General features: G+C 38.0%; 4 protein-coding genes and 2 non-coding genes across 10 annotated transcripts; 5 read left to right on the top strand and 1 right to left on the bottom strand.

Moving 5' to 3' along the window:
* Positions 1-1909: 1909 nt before the first annotated feature.
* LOC137725217 (ABSCISIC ACID-INSENSITIVE 5-like protein 5) lies at positions 1910-5679 on the top strand. Of its 3 annotated transcripts, none has more exons than XM_068463830.1 (5): positions 1910-2068; positions 2995-4147; positions 4951-5022; positions 5117-5146; positions 5312-5679. In XM_068463830.1, the coding sequence occupies exons 2-5, from the start codon at positions 3029-3031 to the stop codon at positions 5384-5386; spliced, it is 1296 nt and encodes a 431-aa protein (XP_068319931.1). In that variant the 5' UTR covers positions 1910-2068; positions 2995-3028; the 3' UTR covers positions 5387-5679. The 3 variants fall into 3 exon arrangements, with proteins under 3 accessions (XP_068319931.1, XP_068319933.1, XP_068319932.1); XM_068463832.1 differs by lacking the exon at positions 1910-2068 and adding an exon at positions 2112-2554; XM_068463831.1 differs by lacking the exon at positions 1910-2068 and having other exon boundaries at positions 2112-4147.
* Positions 5680-6889: 1210 nt separating this feature from the next.
* TRNAE-CUC (transfer RNA glutamic acid (anticodon CUC)) lies at positions 6890-6962 on the top strand. Its single transcript has one exon. It is a non-coding gene; the product is annotated as a tRNA-Glu (tRNA).
* Positions 6963-7011: 49 nt separating this feature from the next.
* LOC137726563 (protein DJ-1 homolog C) lies at positions 7012-10966 on the bottom strand. The gene is made up of 8 exons (XM_068465498.1): positions 10578-10966; positions 10195-10395; positions 9497-9646; positions 9235-9414; positions 8791-8868; positions 8203-8403; positions 7714-7851; positions 7012-7624 (listed from the first exon to the last, which is right to left on the bottom strand). The coding sequence occupies exons 1-8, from the start codon at positions 10794-10796 to the stop codon at positions 7412-7414; spliced, it is 1380 nt and encodes a 459-aa protein (XP_068321599.1). The 5' UTR covers positions 10797-10966; the 3' UTR covers positions 7012-7411.
* Positions 10967-14530: 3564 nt separating this feature from the next.
* LOC137725893 (methylcrotonoyl-CoA carboxylase beta chain, mitochondrial) lies at positions 14531-19064 on the top strand. 3 transcript variants are annotated; one of them, XM_068464729.1, is made up of 10 exons: positions 14531-14816; positions 14888-15007; positions 15236-15670; positions 15822-15912; positions 16886-17124; positions 17214-17378; positions 17974-18048; positions 18238-18369; positions 18490-18623; positions 18709-19064. In XM_068464729.1, the coding sequence occupies exons 1-10, from the start codon at positions 14619-14621 to the stop codon at positions 18746-18748; spliced, it is 1629 nt and encodes a 542-aa protein (XP_068320830.1). In that variant the 5' UTR covers positions 14531-14618; the 3' UTR covers positions 18749-19064. The 3 variants fall into 3 exon arrangements, with proteins under 3 accessions (XP_068320830.1, XP_068320831.1, XP_068320829.1); XM_068464728.1 differs by having other exon boundaries at positions 14533-14816; positions 18567-18623; XM_068464730.1 differs by lacking the exon at positions 18709-19064 and having other exon boundaries at positions 14532-14816; positions 18481-18617.
* A 343-nt stretch (positions 19065-19407) lies between these two features.
* On the top strand, positions 19408-19480 carry TRNAR-UCU (transfer RNA arginine (anticodon UCU)). Its single transcript has one exon. It is a non-coding gene; the product is annotated as a tRNA-Arg (tRNA).
* Positions 19481-19693: 213 nt separating this feature from the next.
* LOC137725991 (thioredoxin M3, chloroplastic) lies at positions 19694-21254 on the top strand. The gene is made up of 2 exons (XM_068464840.1): positions 19694-19982; positions 20559-21254. The coding sequence occupies exons 1-2, from the start codon at positions 19781-19783 to the stop codon at positions 20876-20878; spliced, it is 522 nt and encodes a 173-aa protein (XP_068320941.1). The 5' UTR covers positions 19694-19780; the 3' UTR covers positions 20879-21254.
* The last annotated feature ends 1478 nt before the right edge of the window (positions 21255-22732 follow it).

Raw genomic sequence — 22732 nt, 5'->3', positions numbered from 1 at the left:
CAATTGCTTTTCAGCACAAAGCCAATTGCTCTTCAACTACAAACTCAAAGTCTTCCTTCAAAGCAAACACTGCCTCATTCCTTTAGATTTAAAATTGTTATAGCTATGCCACCCCATGGTATGATTTGGTTGACATACAAATACAACCACTTTAATTCCCTCTTTAAGGAGTATGTTTTGTATTAAGTCCAGTCCGAAGATAGTGATCTCGGTGGACTCTAGCATTATTTTGCCATTCATGGCATGAATCTTGCCAAGAGCTTTTATTGCTTTCTTTATATTTCAAGTTCATTTACATTTTAAGCCACGTAGTCCGGCCCATTAGCCTAGATTTTACTTTATGAACGTTTGCAATCCTGACTTCGTTTTGAAATGCTTACATTATGTTTCTTGCTTTAAGTTATCATTTATCTTGCATTTACATTTAGGAAAAAACACACAAATTTGCACTGAATTATAAGTCTTCGTTCACTTGAGGCACCGAAAATAACCTAGCCGAATCGGCATCCTACACCGTGCATAATCGTTTGATTAAGAAGTCATTCCTGCACAACCTCACATTCACTCATATACAATCATTCTTTTTTGGCAGCCTCCAATAGTGACACGCATATTCTCTCTTTCACACGAATCATCTCGTGGCATTGAGATCGAAAGCAACATTTAGAGCAAATATGTTTTTGAAACCGAATGCCAAACTCCGTCCAAGTTTTGACACCAACAATAAGCAAGTAAGTGAAACCTAATCCATCATAATGGCAAGGAATCCAAAACTTAAGCCCACAAGAAAACTCATAAAGTATCAAACTACGGTTACATAATAATAAAATAAATTAACTTTTTCCAACATGTATACGATGAACTTCTACCAAACTACCAATGCATCAAACAAAAGAAACAAAATTGATCGTGCCTCCATTTCAGCGTTGTATGATAAGGCATTGAAATTCGTAAGCTTCGGCTCAGGAGTTTAGAGCTAAAATTGCTAAGACCAAGACTTATCCTTACTAAAACAAGAAAGACTCATTTAAAATTTTTACATGCACTCAACTACTATTCAGATATTCTAATTTGTGATGACAATAAACATTGTATCAACGTAAAATCTGAGACTATCCACAAAAGAATGTTGTTGAAGGTTGCTAATGACTTAGACTAAAAAGAGAGGCAAGACCTATAATTTTCGTCTGTTTGCTAGATCATTTCCCATGGGTCCAACACCCGAAAGTTAGGGCATGACCAAAAACATCCAATTAGGTTTCTTCAACACACAAAAAGGCATTGGACCTTCCATATATTTGACTAAATCAAACTTTGATCTATGTTTAGTGAGCTCACCATACGCTATCCAATTCAAAATCATCACCATGTGTTGCAACTTAAAGACAAACTAAAGAGAAAAGGAGTCAAAGCTTTCTTCCTAAGCAAGTCATAATATCATTAAACCTAAACACACAAAACATCCATGACCTTCTTTATTTGCTTATCTTGTAGATAAGCACGACCTCCTTCTCCCGAAAGTGCTTTTGGATTTGACTTATTAACGGTAGATTTTTTTTCAAATTAAAAAGAAAAAAAAAGGAAAAAAAAAAGAAAAAAATATGGAAAACGAAAGTCCACATGATCATAACCCCAACAAAATAAATAAATAAAATCTCCGTACTGTGCCCACCATTATCAACCAATAAAACAACCAAAAGATCTCGCACTCCAATCAACCTGTCGGAAAGGCCCCATCAACGGCGGAGATCACTCCACGTTTCGATACGACAGTGGCCAGACATCAAATCACGATCTGAGCTCGTGATTGGTCCACGTTTCGAGATCTGATCGCTCAACCACCCACTTCAGTATTAAAAAATCTAAAAAATTCCAAATTCGTAGCCTCCGAGCTGACCTTAAATATGGACTCGTGTCGAGGCGGCAGAAGACACCTGTCGCCTCCACGCATCGCAGACAAAGCCGAAAGCTCAGAGAAACAGTCTCTCTCTCTCTCTCCCCCTCCAGCGAGGAGTCACTCCCTCAATTTTCCAAAAAAAAAGGAAAAATAATTAAAAAGAAAATTAAGGTAATTAAGTCCTTCTCTTTCAGCGTTTTTCTTTCTGTCTTTTAGTTTATTTTTCGTTTCAGCTGAATTTTTTTTTTCTGTTTATTCGGTTTGTCTTTATCTGATTTAATAGAGTTTACTCATTATTCAATTAATTTAGCCTCCGAATTTTTCTGGGTTTTATCCTTTCTTTTAGCTTTAATTGTTTTTGTTAGGCAGGGAAGCAAATTTATGCAGTTTGTTAGATGGGTTGTTGTTTTAGCATTTTTGGTGGTGAAATTTTGAAGCAAAAATATGATTAGGGTTTTGATTTGTCTCTTAGTTTCTAACGGAAAGATTGAAACTTTTTCCAATTTGTTGGGGGGTAAGTAAGATTTAGAGAAATGGGTTATTTTTGGGTGACAGTCATGGGTTAATGGAGCTGGAGAATTTGGAAATCTTTGTCACTTTGTTTTTGGTGTAAATTTGTGGATCTGAAGCTAAAGAATATGCAATGGAAAAGTAATGGTAATTTGCAAATTTGATCTGAATCTTGTGGAAAGGTGTGGAGGATAAGTTGTTTGCTTCTGATGATTTTTCACACTCTATCCTGCTTGTTCATAATTGCAAATTCTTGAAAATGGAATCTTGTGTCATGATCTCAGTGTTGTCAAGCGGCTGTTGGTGGATTGAATAAAGCCACTGTTGTGATTGTTTTCATTGATTTGTCTGTTTCTTAAACTTAGGGGTGTGTTGGAACTTTCTCTCCCATGTTTCGTTTGTCTAGTCAGTAGTGGTTGTTGTGCGCGTACGATCCACTGAGGTTTAACCCTGCATCACTTCGATTCGTTTTTAACAAAATGGTTATTGAAATGTGTATTGCTAGTAAATTTTCTGTTTCGTTTACCTATCATTTTCCTGATTTTTTTATGAACGTGGCTTACTGAGTGAATTGGATGTACATATAGAGTTGTTTGCACAGCTAGCTTTCAAGTTTAGAAGATGGGGTCTAATTTCAACTTCAAGAGTTTTGGTGAAGCACCACCAGTGGAAGGAAATGGTGGGAGGGCAGCAGGAAGTTTTGGATTGGCGCGGCAGTCTTCGGTGTACTCATTGACGTTTGATGAGTTCCAGAACACGATAGGTGGACTTGGGAAGGATTATGGATCAATGAACATGGATGAACTGTTGAAAAATATATGGACCGCTGAGGAGACTCAAGGCATGACGGCTACTTCTGGGGTCGGAGGGGAAGTAAATGCCCCGGGGGGTAATTTGCAGAGACAAGGTTCGTTAACGTTGCCGCGAACGCTTAGTCAGAAAACGGTTGATGAGGTTTGGAAAAATTTGATTAGAGAGACTACTGATTATAAGTATAATAATGTTGCTGCCGGTTCGAATTTGCCACAGAGACAACAAACTTTGGGAGAGATGACCTTGGAGGACTTTCTGGTGAAAGCAGGGGTCGTGAGAGAAGATATACAGCCACCAGTTGTAAGGCCTAATAATGGTGGATTCTATGGTGAAATATACCGTCCTAATAACAACGTTGGTTTAGCTTCCGGCTTTCAACAACCGAATATAAGCAACGGTATTTTGGGGAATCGAGTTGCGGACAACAAAAATTCAGTTCCAAATCAGTCTCCTACTTTAGCACTTAATGTTGGTGGAGTGAGAACTTCTCAGCAACAAACGCTGCAGTTGCCCCCACAACAGCAGCCACTCTTCCCCAAGCCTACAACCATGGCGTTTGCCCCTTCTATGCATTTGGTAAACAATGCTCAGCTAAGTAGCCCAAGAACTAGGGGACCAATGGCTGGGGTTGTGGAACCTACTATGAACACCGCTTTCTCTCAAGCTGGAGGGTTTCCGGGTGCAGGAATTGGCGTGGTTGGTTTGGGCACTGGGGGCGGTGCAGTTGCAACAAGATCTCCTGCAAATCAGATATCACCGGATGTAATTGCTAAGAGCAGTGGGGATACATCCTCATTGTCGCCGGTACCTTACATGTTTAACCGGGGAAGGAAGTGCAGTGGAGCTGTGGAGAAAGTAGTTGAGAGAAGGCAAAGGAGAATGATAAAAAACAGAGAATCTGCTGCAAGGTCTCGCGCTCGTAAACAGGTGACCCCATTGGCTCTGCTACCATCATACATTTAAATACTATCTCGATGTGTTGCCCATTGTATTTTGAAATTTGACTTTAATTTGTTGTGTTCGAGTGGTCTTGTGGTTGAGCTGTAGTTTTAGACCTATATTTTGATGTCTAGAGTGGTGGCACTTTGTGCATCAACATGCATTTCAGCTGAATCATACAAATGTATAGTTTTTTGGTGAGAACATTAAAGATGCATACTTTCGGATATTTGCATTCACATGTAGAATTCTTACCGATCCCTTTTCGTGACCAAGTAAGGACATGATCTCCCGCCTAAATCTTCTGACTTAAACAAAATCCAGTTCAAACTGAAATCCCTACAAACCCTAATCTTTTACAAGTCTTCTGGTTTTACTATAAAAGTCTCTGTGAGGAACAAACAAGTAGAAATAACCGACTGTAGCCTCCAATTAAAGGTTTATTAGCATTTTGTCTATGCAAATGGGTGCTATTTATGTACCTAAAAATCTATAGAGCATCTACTAATATTTGATGAAACTCAGTGAGGAGGTTTTGTGGTGTCGATATGATTGTATCATTGTATGAATGCATAAAGCAGCCTTCTGCACTGCCAATGTACAAAGTTCAAACGTGAATCTTTTCCTTCAAAAGTCACTGAGGGCTAAACGTCTTCAGGGATTTTGAACTTGAGATGTTTTCTGAATCCTAGAACAGCTCCGTCAAGTAATGGCGATCTGCTTTGTTCATCCTTTTGTTTAAGAAAGACGATTCATAATTGTTTAAACCTTTTGTTTTCGGTTTCCTGCAGGCCTATACCTTAGAACTAGAAGTAGAAGTTGCAAAACTTAAAGAAATGAACGAAGAATTACAGAAAAAACAGGTACATGATATATGTACATTAAAGCATAATTGTCTATCAACCTGGTTGTCCTAGTTTCGCTAACCCTCCTCGACTTCACTTTGGTTCTCCGCAGGAGGAAATTATGGAAGTGCAGAAAGATCAGGTACATCATTGTTCGTATCTCTCCAGTCTCTATGTAATTCATTGCTCTCAGATAAGATAACCAATGAAGCAAAACAAGTATATTTCTTCGAGTGTTCACTTGCATCTTGATGCATTTTAACTGCAAAGTAAACTGACCAATCCCGTTTTCTGAATGTGTTGACAGATGTTGGAGACAATGAAGCGGCAAGGGGGAGGCAAAAGGCAATGCTTACGACGAACATTGACAGGCCCTTGGTAACTCGGATGAAATTGGACTGCGAATATAAGATGAGTGCTCGAGTTTACGAACGTTATAGGTAGTACGGTACAAAGATTGGAGCTTGTATCTGGTATCTGGATCCAATCTTATACTAGAAACAGTAGGTAACTGGTCTGTATAGGAGAGGAGTGTTGAGTTGTAAATTATAAAACTAATTAAAGTTAATTAGTCTCATCTTGTAGATTAAACTTCTTGTGTTTTTGGTGGACTCTTTGCTTCTCATTTGATGGCAGGGGGAATCTAGTTTAATTAAACAAGTCATATTTGGACTACCTTAGAATTTTTTATCTAATTAATTAACACGTTTCTGCCGCTCATATAAACTGATTTCAGTTGAACTCTTGAACTCTTGCGTTCACTTTTCACCTGAACTCTTGCGTTCCAATCCCCTTCCACCACTACCTATTGCTTGAATCAACATTGAAAAAAGAAAAAAATAAATAAAATGAATTCACTATTATTCTTCTGGTTCATGGTGCATTCTAGTATTTTAATCCTCGTTTGATGGCAGTGGGAATCTAGTTTAATTAAACAAGTCATGTTTAAACTATCTTAGTATTTTTCACCTTATTAGTTAACTTGTTTCTACCGCTCATATAAATTGATTTCACTTGCAAGGGACCAATTTATAGTTTAGTTGGCTAAAAGCACTTACTTTTCACCTGAACTCTTGTGTTTGAATCCACCACTATCTATCACTTGTATCAACATTAAAAAAAAAAAAAAAAAAAAAAAAAAAAAAAATCCTAACTGAATTCACCATTATTCTTCTTGTTCATTGTGCATTCTGATATTTTAATTCTTACTTACAACGATACAAAGTTGATATAATAAGGTTCAAATTTTAATTACCATTTTCATACCAATATTTGGATATATAATTCAGGAAATTGTAGTTTTTTTTTTTTTTTGATAAAAGATACGATATTATTGAGAATAAGGAACCATAACAAGAGGATAGCAGAATAAAAGAGAGTGAACCCTAAAAATGCCTTGCTGGGGCTGCCAACTCAGAATCAAGGAAAGAAGGGGCCACCAAATACATCAAATACTCAAAGGAAAACTACGTAACACTATCCTCTAACAAGGCATCTGCAACTAAATTTGGAGGTTCCTCAAACCAAATCACCTCCTATTGCAATCCAATTCCAGCTCATGCAAGATGGGCCGCTTGATTGGCTTCTCTTTGGACCAACAGGATCCGTAAATCATGTCCGTTCATCGTATATCGTGTGATCAATTTTTGTCAGGTACTGTTTGTATTTGAAATTATATTTTCTATTAGGAAGTGTTATTGGCACTCCAAAAATCTCATTCTACACTCCTCACAAGTGTATTTTTCTTTCTAAATATAGAAAGTTTGGAGTGTCATTTGAGAATTTTGAAGTGTCAATAACAATTCCCTTTCTATTTTTCATCATTAATTACTAGCCAAAACATTTTTATAGTATTAATTACATTTGTAGCTCAACAGAACAACAATCCGTTGTAGTCTAGTTGGTCAGGATACTCGGCTCTCACCCGAGAGACCCGGGTTCAAGTCCCGGCAACGGAATAACCTTTTTGTGGTTTGGTTTCTCTACTCTTTTTCTATTTACACCTGCTCTTTCAGAGTCTTCACAATTCTTCATCAACTTTCCATTCCAAAAGACATAAAAGTTGAAAACATTTACAGCTGGCCGCACCAACAAAAATATTCTACATAATATTCAGGCCTTTCCATCTCCAACACATTATTTTTTACATCAATTGCTAAAGCTAGAAGCCTGGACCGGTGAATCAGCAGTGTCATGTAATGCAATGATGGCGTATCTGTTTTGTGAACGGGCACTTGGGAAACGGATGGACAAACTCAACACTCAAAAATCCATCCAAAACTGCTTGGTAATTAGATTCTCCTTCCGTTGCCCATTATGAGTTGGGCAGACTATACTCTTCATGGCTAAGGGCTGAAGAAAGACGCCTTCCATCCGCAAGGACTTCAATCTATGAGTCTAGATCATCCTAACTCCTCGGGTAATCATAAACGAGGCCTTCTGCAACACTTCTTGCCCTTGCATGACCATGTAGTTTGCTCACAATAGCTAACGCAAAGTCTGTGACGGTAGAAAGTCCTCTGCTTGTAATCAGTTTACCATCGATAACTACTTTGGTGCCATTTATCACTTCGTTTGTGAGTTTGCTTACAATGGAAGGATGAGCGGTGGCTTTCTTACCCTATATTTTGCAAAGAAAGCATAAGGAATCATATAAGCAAAAAATAAACATTAAAAATATAGAAGAAAGAAAAGAAAATTTTATGGTACCTTCAATAAGCCTTGTTTATGTAGGATTGCTGGCGACGAACAGACCGCTCCATATACTCTTCCAGCTAGTTCTTGTTCTTTGAGGAGGTTCTTTAGAATCCTAGATTTGCTTAGCCGCTCAGCCCCAGCATTTCCTCCCTATCAGAAGGAACCAGAACCGTTGAATGGTCTACTTTGTAACAGGGAAAAATCTTTTTTTTTTTTTTGTCACAGTTACCAACAAAACAAAAGCGTATATAAATGCAACAGTACTTAAGAAGTGACTATCTATCTCATACTGAATAAGTACCTCTACAACCCATTTAAGGAATTAATAATTCTACATTTTGCTTTTTCATTTTGATTATGCACCGCACAACGCTAAAGATAAATACCATCACCAAAGTCAGAATTCAATATTTACGCTTCACAACTTAATCTTAGATCTTGATAGTTTGTTTAAGAATATAAGAAAGATAAATGTATCACTAACTATTCGGTTTGTCTCACCGGAAGAATGATTAAGTCGTATGTTGACTCTGCAGCAACACCAATCAACTTGTCAGCAATGATTTTGGTGCCTTGAGATCCCAAAATCCGCACAGATTTTTCAACTGAAGCAACTATAACATCCACATGTGCTCGTCTCAGAATATCTACAATAGTTACTACTTCAACATCTTCAGATCCATTTGCAACTGGAATCAGAACCTGCATGACAATAGAATGATAAAAAGCTTCTTACGCCAAAAAGAGGGAAACACAGAGAAATAGAATGACAGGCAGAAGATACTATGTAATAAAAAAATCTAGGCAGTGCATGACCAAAATAAATAAATGTAGGCAGTCATGTAAAAGTGTAATCAGAAATGTGAACAGGGTTAATAGTCAAATGAAAAGAGCGTAGAGGTGAATTGTTATCCAAAACATATTTTCTCGTTAATCAATACGAGCATTTCAAAATTTTTTAGATGACAAAGAAATTTGAAGTTCATATACGTTATTTGTAGAGGAGGATGTTCTGCATCCAATCGAATTGCATATCTATAGATCGAGGTTACAAAAGATTAGTCATGAAGCAGAAATAAAGAAACTTACTCGAGGGATGTGATCAAAAGACCATTCAACGTTATTAAACTCCTCCTTTTTAGATTTCTCATCATCAGGACAGATCAACTAATACAAGAGATACAGAGTATTAGCTCAAAGCTATCACAAAAAAGGTATTACGACACTGAATATGAGAAGGAAATACCATAGAAATATAAAGAATCTGAAAAGGAACATCTTTATTAGATGAAGAAAACCATAGTTTAGGCAGGCTTTTCCTAGAGACAGTCTGACAAAGGATGGAGTTTTTTGGATAAAAGAATTGCAAAGTTTGTACAAATACTTCACAGACATGAATGCTCACTCAAACGCTTGTATAATGAACAAAAAAATGAGACAGGATTTTACTGAGCATCTATCAAGAATCAAGCTAAAGCATGAGTTCGGACACACTAACATTACACTATTACAGTAGTAGGGCTCACCACTCACCAGCGATTCTCCAATTTCCTTGGCAACGGATTCCCCAAATAGCTGTTCTACTAGGCACAGGGCAAACCCATAAGAAGTTCCAGGGCCACGGCTTGTTGTGAGTCCTCCTGACACCTGAATGTTTGATTTGACTGCCCAGAACGTCGGAAGCTTGTGCATGAATGCAGGGTGGCAAGTAGTCTTGCATAACAAACTAACAACCATTAGCCGGAAAAAGTACACTGAAATTGACAAAATTTTGAAAATTTAACCAACAACCCACCTGCCTTCTCTTTAAAAGACCCCATGGCAGAAGTGCTACTGCCGGAGCAGCACATATGGCTCCATATAACCTACTTTCCTCAGCCTGCCTTCTTGTAATTTCCTGGAGTGCTGCACAGTCTCTTAGCCTCACCGATCCCGGCATTCCTCCCTTGAGGTCATACGCATAAAAATCATCAGTGGATGCTATAAGTTGTCAAACTTAAACACAAGACCATCACCAAACTTTCTAATATATTGAACTAGTCAAATGAAAGGCGAAAGTTCAGGCGTGCAAATGAATCGCAAGAATTCCAAAATAACACCTCCAGAATGCAGAATACCTTGTGCCAACAATTTGTATTGCTTCAAACTATAGATGCACACTATTACACTTCTTTTAAACTTTCTCCAGCTCGTTGTGCCAACAATTTGTATTGCTTCAAACTATAGATGCACACTATTACACTTCTTTTAAACTTTCTCCAGCTCGAAAATTAAAAGAAGACAACTTTCTGTGGCTCTCATTCTAGTTTAATAAACTTTGGTTGCTTTAGTAATAAGTTTCATCATGCACAGTATCCCCATAACCTGTAACTACGAATGGTTAACAATCTCAACGACCAATTTACGTGTATGTACCACATTTTATCACTAGTTCATTACTTAATAAACTATAAATTCATGAAACGTAACATAAATTGGTCAAGAACAACTAACCGGCAAAGCCACAAGATCAAAAATTTGATCGGAACACGAGGAAATGGAGGTGTCAGCAACCAGTTTAGTACCACAAGAAGCTTCAATCTGGAGCTGCGGCTCCACGGAGGCCACGGTAACATCAGCACCAGCTCGGCGCAGAACATCAACTATAATGACAGCTTCCATTTCTTCCGTCCCATACCCAATTGGAACCAGAACCTGCGCATAATACACAAAAATAAAATAAAATAAAATAAAACTAAAATTCCGTTTGGTTACCGAGAAAGTAAAGATCACAAACCCAACAACCCATTTTTTTCAAGGTTTCCATTTTTCTCATCCATTTTCTCAGCAACCAAACAACATTGACGGAAAAGCTAATGTGGGTATTGCGAAAAGACCTTCTTGGGAGGCACCGAAATTGGGTTTGTTGTTGCTGTTGCGGAGAGGGTTTTCGTGGGTTTTGCAGAGTGTATTGAAGTAGGTGTTCTTCTCTGTGCAGAGGCCATGGAGGTGAATGAGAACCAAGGAAGAGTGGCTGCGGAGGCAGCCGTTGAAGCGAGCTTCGGATAGCAGAATTTCACAGCGGTCGGTGAGAGAACCGGAGACAGAGACTCCATTGAGGCAAATCGGAGTTTCGGTTGAAGGCGCAAAATGGACCTTATCTGAGTTCTGTCGGATTCTCTTTCTTGGACCCGAAACTTGGGTCAGCACACTATACGGCGCCGTTTAGCAAAAACTGTTTATTTCCATAATCAAATTCTTAGAGCATCTCCACCCCCGTCGGTGGAGGGCAAGGGCAATAAAATTGCCAATTTACTTGAGTGACATAGAGGATAGTGGAATTTCGTGTGTAGGGGTGAAATCCGAAGATTTATGAGGGAACGCCAAAAGCGAAGGCAGCTCTCTCGGTCCTTACCAACGTTGGAGTGTGAAAGCAAGGGAGCGAATGGGATTAGATACCTGTTCACTCTAAATAGTAATTGCCTTTGTGCAGCCCACCAATTTGGAAGGAAGAAGGGCAAGAGCAAGAGCGATTATTATTCACAAATATTTTTGTTTCACTTTATGCTTGTAAGTGTGTACTTAGTAAGTTTGTTCTTTAAAAATAAAAATCTTTATTTAAGTTTGTTAAGTGTGTTTAATTTTACGACTGTTTAGAATTTGTGTGGGATTTTTTACTTTCAAATTAATCTAGGCTGTTGGTTTATCACAGTTTGCTTGAATCAAATGCACTAGATTGTGACATATATCAACAATGTATAATTTTCAATTTTTAAGGTTGGAAATCCAACTATCCATATAAAAGGATCATTGGAAATCCAACGGCTAAGTATCATTCCAAGCCATTTAGAATTGCATTGCACATGGGGGTCTCTTGTTGCAGTTGCCAAGTGGTGGAGATGCTTTTAGTGTATTGTTGACACTAGCATTTAGTAGTATTTTCCCACGTTGGTAAGTTGGATGTGTTAAGTTTGATCATCGTGAATGATTGTTCAATACGAAATTATAATTAATTTATTGTGTGGTCTTGTCAAATTTTCCACCTCGCTTAATGATATGCCCCAATCTCGATGTCACGTAGGCATCGATGTTGAGATGTGCTAGCCATCACTTAAATGGACGACGTAGTCATATTATATATGAACACATAACTAAAATTGTCAACTGAGATAGATCTACCGAAAAGTTTAACAGAACTTCCCTGAAAATAGAGATAGGCCCAAATTAAAACATTCGCAAGTAACCATGCTTATTTTCAAGTTTCCAACACATCTCCAAAGGCCACACCTAATGAATCTCAGCTATTACATTCATGATGATAGGTTTAGAGCATAAATGCCAGTTTACAAATTCTACAGACAGTGCAAAGTCTTATAACTTTGGAGTACTAGTCCACGTAGAAATGGACGTTTATTCGAAGGGATTTTAAAAGGAGTAGATATTCAACTCGGTAGGAATATGTCAGAGAGTTATGGGAAGGTGTCTCGACGTAGAATATGATCACTGCTACTGCTACCAAGTCCTAAGGGGACGCAAAGCGTAAAAATGTGAGTGGACGAAAAAAAATAAAGCCTTCTAAAATATTTTTGTTTTTTTTTACATATTAATCCCCTATTTTACAAAATTATATAGCTACTACATATATATACACATATATTTTTGAAGTTTAAGCATGCTATAAAATTGAAAAACTAGTACTTGCATATACTGATTTTTTACTTGTGGCATAACATACAATAGCATACACTAGCATCAATTAGTATAATTTGAATAATATAGTCATGTCATTGCTGAGTAACTTTGAGATATTTACAAGCCGAGAGTATAAATATAATACCTAAATATGTGTAAGATGAGTAGCATAATCATACACTAGTCATGGCTAGTGTAAGTGGAAATTATAATCATACACTAGCCCTAGCTAGTATAAGATGAAAGAACATGTACATAGTATAAACAAGCTGAAACACTGAAATATAACTCATACACATGCATGATTTGTCCTACAGTTGTAGACTAGTACAATATTCTAATTTTGTGTAAGTGTATGCATCCCACAAGATAAGTAATAGGGAAAATCCATATTCATAAAATTGTCATCATCGTTAATCACAAAATATGTTTAATTCACAAAATGAAACTGAAATTCACAATTCTAAAATAAAATTCCGCTCATTGGTCAACAATCTAGCTGAGTCTGTCCTCTAGAATGTTTGAAACTGTTAGGATCTAAGCACATAAAAGGATCCATTAGCAAAACTCTATTAAAACAATTGAGTTTGAAGAAACGAAGTGTGGATTTGGGATCAGCGCGTCGAAATACCCTAATGGAGGGTCCTGTAATGAATCTAGAAAATAGTCAACAGTCAATGTTGATGGGTCAATGCTGGTCCGAGTCGATAGAGCCGGTCAATTTACATTAATGAGGACAAAACAATTGAAAAAATTAGGGATCGATCGTAACACTTACCAGATTGAACACAATTTCTTTATTTTCATCTTCCTCCGTCTATTTAATGAGCAAAAGCTATTTCCTTTAATTTGTGGGTCTAAATTAATTTTTTTCAATGCTAATTAGTAATTTCATTAACTTGGTAAAATGTACTCCATGAAAACTTTCGTTAACTTGGTAACAATGTGCTCCATAAAATGCTTAAAAGAAGCTCGGGGAGTGCTTTTCACTTCTTCAAATGATATGTGTCATTAAAAAAAAAAAAAAAAATCCCTAATGCTTTTAGTTAGGAATTATTGATGAAATATATATATAATTTTAAAGTCATTCAAAGGCATGCTTTTGTGTGTACAAAAATGGATTTTATGTGAAGAAGTGAAAAATAAAAATTGAAAATAGTTACCAAATGATTATTAGTTCAAAAAATTAAAAACGAAATAGTTATCAAATAACGCTTAAATTGTAGTTTTCAGCCTGAAGTGCTAGCAAACAAAATTTAAATTGTTGGTTTTCAATTTTCATAAAAAGTGAAAAGTAAAAAATAAAAGCAAAATTGTTATAATCTCTTTTTTTATTTTTTTATTATTTATTTATCTGAAATTGAGTTTTCTTTTCAATAAAGATGACAGAGTACAAGAAGATTGGGGCAGCAAGGGAAGCCTCGTTAAAAACCTCTAGTGTAGAGGGAAAAAAAGTACTTCACTAAGTTGCTCCCCACTTACATTCAATTATTATTCTCCAAATCTACTCCCAAAAAAGGAACGAGCCAAAGTGGCCCCTCCTCTATCCAAGTATGAAAACCTCCATTGTGAAGACCAAAATTTGTTAATTCATGAGTCACCATATTTCCTTCGCATTGTTGTCATTGACATAAAAAAAAGAAAAGAGAACCTCTTCTTCAAGATATCAATCTCCTTCAATATATTACCATCCCAATTAAGACGAACGTCATTTGCAACAATTAAAATCCATTGCGCTTTTGAAATCCAATTCCAATATAATAGAAATGAATCCCGCATTGTATGCAAACAATAAACCCTCCTTTGCTGCGAGCAATTCGGTTGTTAAAGTATCGAAATAACCATATAGTTATGTCGTACAACCTGCCATGAAAGTCCCATCATCATTTTTAATAACAACTCCTACACCTCTATTCAATCCCTTCAACGATATTGCTCCATCAACATTGACTTTGAATAGGCCCCCTGGTGGGTGCTGCCATCGCCCCACACTTGGTCGATCTTGTTGGCATCGTGAATTCGGTTGTTATAATCTCTTCAAGTCATATGCAAAACCTTGATCCAATAAATGGTCACACTCTCCAAAACTTGTCACATCCTTATCTGACAGACTATAGAATTATATAAAAATTTCACACGGATAGGCATTCCACATCAGCAGAGAGATAGGCCGCTCACTCCCTCTGTAAATACGCGCGTCTCTATGAGTGCGAGAGACATTCGAGTCAGAAACAGAGAAGCTCGAAATGCTCAGCATATTGATGAGAAAATCAGTAGCTTCGGCTTCACGGAAATCACTCGCCGCATTGCAAATCGCACAAACAAGTAGGAATTACAGCCTCGGAGTCCTTCCCGATGGCGTCGATCGGAACTCCGAGGCCTTCTCTCGCAACTCCAAGACCATGGACGTCCTGATCTCCGACCTCCAATCGCACATCCAAAAGGTCGGTCTGTCAGTCTGTCTGTCTCTGTCTCTCTATCTCTCCATTAGATTAATTCAGTGATTGATGAGCAGGTTCTTGGCGGAGGAGGAACTGTAGCTGTGAAGAGAAACAAGAGCAGAAACAAGCTTCTCCCAAGAGAACGCATTGATCGACTGCTCGACCCCGGCGCTTCTTTTCTCGAGCTTTCTCAGGTTTCCCATTTCATCAAACTCCTCAAGTTGTAGCTTTCATGAATTGGGTTTTGATTGAAACACACTAAAAGTTGCAAATTTGGAATAAGATTATGAAAAAACCCCATTAAATCATATATATTATGATTGTTATCTTCACCCTGATGCAAAAGTTTTCATCTTTTTGACGAATTGATTGGACCCAGTTGATATCTTGCCTAAATTGTTGTATGTTTTGTTAATTTTAAGCTTGCAGGACATGAATTGTATGAAGAATCCTTACCATCTGCTGGGATCATTACTGGAATAGGTCCGGTCCATGGACGGCTTTGTATGTTTGTAGCTAATGATCCTACCGTGAAGGGTGGGACTTACTACCCCATCACAGTTAAGAAACACCTCAGGGCACAAGAGATTGCCTCTCACTGCAAATTGCCGTGTATATACCTTGTCGATAGTGGGGGTGCTTTCCTCCCCAAGCAGGCAGAGGTCTTTCCTGACAGGGAGAATTTTGGTAGGATTTTCTACAATCAAAGTATAATGTCTGCTGAAGGCATTCCTCAAATTGCGTTGGTATTAGGCTCCTGCACTGCTGGCGGTGCATATATTCCTGCGATGGCGGATGAAAGTGTGATGGTCAAAGGAAATGGTACCATATTTCTGGCAGGACCCCCACTTGTGAAGGTTATTTTTAGTTTTCTCTTGTATATGCTTTGTATAGTTTCTGCATGAGTCCCGTGATTTATCTGGTATGTTGCTTTTTAAACTTTGTTAAAAAAAATATGTGAATATTATGTATACAATCTAGATGTATAACAAGGAAATGTTTCAATAGGCTGCTACTGGAGAAGAAGTATCTGCAGAGGATTTGGGGGGTGCTAGTGTGCATTGCAAGACATCAGGAGTTTCAGACTACTTTGCTCAAGGTATTACTTTCTGCCATTTCATACTTTAAACCTCACATGCATTTCTTTGAATTAACTAGCTGCTAACTTTAGGCTCTCTTTATATGTAATTTGATATAGGGAAGTGTTATTGGCACTCCAAAAATCTTATTCTACACTCCTCACAAGTGTATTCTTCTTTCCTAATATAGAAAGTTTGGAGTGTAGAATGAGATTTTTGGAGTGCTAATAACAATTCCCTTTGATATATTAGTTAACAAATGCACTAGAAAGGATAAGAGTAGGAATGAGGATATCCGAGGTAAAGTAGGAGTAGCTGAAATTGAAGGAAAGATGAGAGAAAATCGGTTACGGTGGTTTGGACATGTGAAACGAAGACCTATTGACTCTCTGGTTAGAAGATGTGATTATGGGACAGAGGTTCAGGGCCGAAGGGGTAGAGGAAGACCTAGAAGGACTTTGGAAGAGACTCTAAGAGAAGACTTAGAGTACTTGGATCTAACGGAAGACGCGACACATAACCGAGCGCAATGGCGTTCTAGGATTCATATAACCAACCCCACTTAGTGGGAAAAGGCTTTGTTGTTGTTGTTGTTGTTGTTGTTGTTGATCATGTGAAAGTTTTGAAATACTAACAGGACTATAAGAAAGTATTTTCATTGAAAGTTAAGGATTGGTTGAGCTTCATTTAGATTACTAGTTTATGTAATGTCAGGCATCGTCTTGATATTGATGGAGAGTTCTTGTGATATAATTCCCAATTCCAAAGGTCCATTCTTTAGGGATAGACATGTTGTAGAGTAGTCTTAATCGCAAATGAAATAGTTGAGGAGTATCGAGTGAGAAATAGGAAAGGAGAAATTTGAATGTTTTCTTAAAATAACACATTTGTTTATCTTTACCTATTAGAATTATTTGTTCTATGCATGTATGTGGAGGGAGCAGGGAGGTTAGCTATTTGTGGTCACGTTTGTAATCTCACGTGTTCTTGTAGATGAACTCCATGGACTTGCTCTTGGAAGAAATATTATTAAGAACTTGCACATGGCTGGGAGAAGCTTGAAAAGCGGGTTGCAAAACATAAACTCTGAATATAAGGAACCATTATATGATGTGAAGGAGCTTCGATTCATCGCGCCCACAGAGCATAAGCAACAGTTCGATATCCGATCGGTTATTGCTCGCATTGTTGATGGAAGTGAATTTGATGAATTCAAGAAATTGTATGGCACTGTAAGGGCATTTGCACCAATTTCATTTCTGATTGTCTTAATTTATTCCTTTAATATATGAATTTTGTAATTTCAATAGCACCTCTGCAGACTCTTGTAACAGGTTTTGGTAGAATCTTTGGGCAGCCTGTGGGAATTATCGGAAACAATGGAATACTATTTAATGAGTCTGCTCTAAAAGGGGCACATTTCATTGAATTATGTACTCAACGAAACATTCCTTTGGTCTTCCTTCAGAATATCACTGGATTTATGGTATGTAAAGTTGTAAACTCGATGTCCTTTTCTTTTACTTTCTTAGTGAAGACGCTATCAACACCATTGTGTCAGTGTGCTTTTCTGGAGGGTCACTCTTTGAACTTGCGTAATAAGTTTCTTATTTTCTTTGGTTATCGGGTCCATTCTAGAATGAGGAAGCCATGCTTACCAAAAGTTTGCTCATTGAGAATAGGAAGGTTATATATTCATGACATCCTTTAAAAGGTTACCCAAGCCTTTTCATATTTGTGAAGGTATTTAAAACATCTTTGAACTTGAACAGTTGGAACATAAAGGTCGATACGACAGGAGAAATGTACTTAAAGGATATAAAATGGATTCACTCATTCTGGTCTAAGTTAGTCCTTGGCATTTTCACCTCAGATGCGTTCGAGTAGTGGCAGTCTCTTCTACCCCACATTTTTGATGCATTGGCAGTATTTTGGTTCAGTAATATACATTAAAAAAACTTACTTATGCCCTCTTCAAATATCTCAATTTTGAGATTATTTGGCCTCGTTAACTGCCGAATTTATGGAGAAAACGCTCTTCTCATTATTACATAGTTGTGATATATTATATTCCTTGGTAGGTTGGTTCGAGATCTGAGGCAATTGGTATAGCAAAATCTGGAGCAAAAATGGTGATGGCAGTTTCTTGTGCCAAGGTTTGTTCTTCCTTATTTCTGTTTATATAAATGTTCTTGTGTGATTATGAATCTATTCCCCCTTGCGCCCTTATGTGAATATCCATGTGTTCAAATACACGTATAGGAATGGCTTTCATTTTACCTTGAGATGAATCATGATTATGACTTAATCAATCATGAATCTCAAATAACAATGAATGTTTACAGGTTCCAAAGGTAACTATCATCATTGGTGGAAGCTTTGGTGCCGGCAATTATGCAATGTGTGGTCGTGCTTATAGTCCTGATTTCATGTACCTTTGGCCGAATGCCAAAATATCCGTGATGGGTGGTGCTCAGGTGACCCTTTTCAAACAACATACCTATGATTTGTTTTCCTGCATATTTCTTTTGCATTATCTTCTCGACTCTGGATGTCATGAGAGATCTAATTTCCGTTTTCAATTCAAGACAGTATAGATGATTCCTTGGACCATGTCACTGACAGCTGGCTTTAGGTGTAGAATGACATCTTTTTTCGTTATTGAAATACTCAGGCTGCTGGTGTCCTTGCTCAAATCGAAAGGGGCAACAAGAAGAAGAAAGGAATTGAGGTAGAAATCGCCTGTCTTAGATAAAAGCGCATTTTAAGAAAACTACTAGGCTTTTATTTATCTGAGTCCTGTGCATGTAATGCAGTGGGACAAGGAAGAAGAGGAGAAATTCAAGGCAAAGGTAGTGGAGGCTTATGAGAGAGAAGGGAACTCTTACTACTCCACAGCAAGGCTCTGGGATGATGGAATTATCGATCCAGCCGACACAAGAAAAGTCATCGGTCTCTCCATCTCCGCTTCGATGAACCGTGACCCCGAAGAAACCAAGTACGGTGTATTCAGAATGTAACGTAGATGTAGTTATGAATTGATACAATGGAGCTATGTGAATGAAAACCCTTAGCAGCCAAAATGCTTGGTGCTTGTTTATTCAAATGTTCTCTTAAGTGTTGTTGGCCACGATTATCTCACTACATCAATTCAACCACCTTTTTTCTTCTTTTTTATTAATGGTGAGAATCAATTCAACAAACTTGATGCATGTTCCTATTTTCTATCAAGAGCTTTGATATGGGTTGGAGTAGGTTAGGGCAATGCATTTACTCCGGTACACATAAGTTTGAGTCCTACCTTACTCCCTTACAATAAGTATGAATTCCAACTCAAGTAAATTAGAGCAAGTGATATTACAGGTTTGCCATAAAAACGAATCCAGAGCTTTGTCTTGATGAAAAATGAGAAAGTTTGTTAACAATTTGAGATAGGACATCAGGGTAATGTGATGTCAACTTATATATTATAGAAATAAAAATATAAGAGATTAAAGTAAGTAGTAGTAACAACAGCGCCCGTGGCCTAATGGATAAGGCATTTGACTTCTAATCAAAGGATTGTGGGTTCGAATCCCACCGGGCGTGCCAGCTTTTTTTCACCATTTGTTATTTTGTTTTTTTTGTCTTTTCCCATCAATCCAAAATCCAAATCCCAAATCCCAAATCCCAAATCATCAATTATATCCCATTTAAAACAGCAGGCCCCACACTTGTCTTGTTCTCCACCAATCGCTGTCACTTGATCATTCATCATCAAAAACATACCTGCCCAAAATCCCCATTCCACTCCCTCACGTCCTCATCGCACCAGAAACCAACCAACCACCATCTCTCTCTCTCTCTCTCTCTCTCTCTCTCCCCCTCTGCTGCTGCTGCTGAGCTGCCATGGCCGCCTCCACGTTCCACTGTTCGACTTCATTACGCTCCCCCGCCATCCAAAACCCAATGCTCTCGCCTCTCCTCTCCCACTCTCCGCCAAATCTCTCATTCCCTTTCCGATTGCAGCAGCCCCAACGGGGACTCATCGTCGGCCTTCCAAATGTTCCTCCTCGCAGCCTCAAGATCCTCTCCGTTCGCGAATCCAAAGGTGTTTTCTGATCTCCCTCCTCTGTTAGATCTAATCCATTTTTCTTTTGCTCGTCACTTCTTGTTTGGTCCGCCATTGATTGATTGATTGAATTGTGTATCTGAAAGTTAATTTTATGGATGCAAAATGTTTTGGTTTTGTGGGAATAATTTGTGTGCTTTATGCCTCCGATTGGTAGTTTCCTCGAGGCATCTTAGCATTTGGGTATCCAACAATTTGGCCCCAAAACTTTCCTTCGATGCTTAAAATTTGGTTTTGAATGGTAAGATTTGGGTTTATCTATCTGCCTGTTTTGGTGATTGGATACATGTTTAAACATAAATTGATGGATTACTTGTTTCTGGGAACTGATGTGAGAGTAGATCCCACTGGATTTTTTTTTAACAAGACGATATTTTAAAGTACTCAAATCTACGGGGAAGGGATTCTAAGTCGGATGGAGGGCCCCTTTCCGGCTGGCCTAACCCGCGTCTTTTAAATACATTTTGTCCATCCTAATTGTGAGAGATTGGTGTGTATGTATGTTGGGGATGTTCGGGTTTGTCTCTTAACCGTATTATGTTTGTATATATGCAGCTCCGGCGGTTACTGGAGACTCATGGGACAAATCAGTCATCAACAGTGAGACCCCTGTCCTCGTTGAATTTTATGCGAGCTGGTGTGGGCCGTGTAGGATGGTGCACCGGGTGATTGATGAAATTGCGGCTGAATATGCTGGGAAGCTCAAGTGCTATGTGCTCAACACAGATGTTGATTTGCAGGTTGTTGAGGACTATGAAATTAAGGCTGTGCCTGTAGTTTTGCTGTTCAAGAATGGGAAGAAATGTGACTCTGTGGTCGGTACCATGCCGAAGGAGTTCTATGTTGCTGCCATTGAGAGGGTTCTGAAGTCCTAACCTTTTTTTCGATTCGTGCCAAAGAAGTTAACAACAATCAACAACATAGTTGAATTTTTCCGACATGTTATTCGTAAGGATTCCTATCACTTTAGTGCGTATTCAAATGAGACTATACAGGTTGTACATATATATCTTAGACATATGCCTAGTTCATTACCAGCATAGCTCTTAGTTACTGTCATCTCATCATTTCGTGCACCTCTTCTATCTTTTGAGTTTTTACCCCGTCTGTTTTTGGTTGAGGTATTTGTTGAAACTAGTTCTGTAACAAAACGTGTCGTTGATTGTTCATCCATTGGCTTATTGGCTTGAAAAATGTTTGATGATTGCAATGTAGAGTTAGTTAATGATTCATTGGAAACCAATAAGAAAAGGTTGATTGTTGATCTTCATATTGGTGTTTTATCCTTCTCCGTGGTATAGTTGTGTATTTGTTTTGTGCATGTTTGGAGCAAATGCACTTGCAGATTTCATCACATGAAACCATCAGAAAAGCTTATCTCGAGCGGATGAACACTGTTCTGCTAATTACTGTTACATATTGGCCTGGTGCGTTCCTGGTTTTTGTGGGTGGACCTGAGTCATCTGATCTATTCGCCTTAGCGGTATAACACAGTTATCTTTATGGGTGACTCTTTACAGCTGTTCAAACCAGGTAATAGCTTAAATATTTATGCTTTTTGTGGAGTTATGTTGGAGGAAATCGAACCTTGAAAAATTACTCGTAGCCATAAAAGTTCAGTTCTTTCTCGTCACTCGTAATACTAGGTAAGAGAACATTTCCCATGATTACTCAAGTAAATTTGCATGCAGCAAGTGCCTTTGTCATCAGATGCGTGTGTGCCGGGTGCTACGAAGATTGGTATTTCAGACATTCTTGTTGTTGACGGGCGGGCCTTAATCGATGCCACTGAGAGTATCCCAAAGATTGCTTGTCGGTTTCATAACGTGGAGTTTAAACATGTTTTTTGTGAAGCGAATTTCGTTTATGATGCTTTTGCTAAGATTGGTAAGGGATCCTCAAATTCTCATGTTTGGATGGTCTCTCTTCGTTTTGATACTCAAATCAACTTGGTTATGGGATAGTAAAGGTGGTAGTTGTGTTTGAAATTTCTCTAAGCATGCTTCAAAGTGCTAAAAAACTTCCTAGGGTAAGATTGTCCCATGATATTTGCGAATTCTAGCATGTGAAAAATCAAACATGAAACAAAACCCTAATTGAACTTAATCTTACAAAAAACCTAATACATCATTAATGAAGGAACTTGGAATTAAACACCCTACCTTAGTAGTCTCCAAAACGAAGCAGATGCCTGGGTGCCTAAATATGTTTGCCGAAACTTCGGTCGTTGGAAAAAATGGAAATTTCTAGCCAAAAACGGAAAATTTGGTACAAATGTGTTATCTCCAAGGATGGAAGACTTTTTTGTGTTTGGTTATGGGAGAATCACACAAAGCTCACAAATATGAGCTCAACCTAAAAACCCCGACCTCACTCTTCTGAGCTCTCTCTACATCTCTGTGTTCGAAATTAGAGCCCATAGTTATGAGGCTCAACCAAAAACTCCCAACCTCACTCTTCAGAACTCTACTTTCCTCTCTTTGAAATCAGATCTCAACCCAAAAATCCAAAATTCAAAGTTATCTCTCTACATCCCTCTCTTCGAATTCAGAAAAATGATGTCATCAATTGTGAGCTTTTACAATTTATGTGTGGGTATTTTTGTCATTACAATTTTTGTGCATGAGGAGCTAGAGTATGCATAGCTGGTTTGTCCTATTTTGGTCTCAAGAACAAGAAAATGCCATTTTTGTCAATTTCTCAAAATTTTAAGAGAGCTCTTAGACTCA

The sequence above is a fragment of the Pyrus communis genome, chromosome 2, assembly GCF_963583255.1.
Source record: "Pyrus communis chromosome 2, drPyrComm1.1, whole genome shotgun sequence".
Taxonomy (NCBI): Eukaryota; Viridiplantae; Streptophyta; class Magnoliopsida; order Rosales; family Rosaceae; genus Pyrus; species Pyrus communis.
The sequence above is the reverse complement of the archived record's forward strand: the minus strand, read 5'-3'. Positions and strand labels throughout refer to the sequence as shown.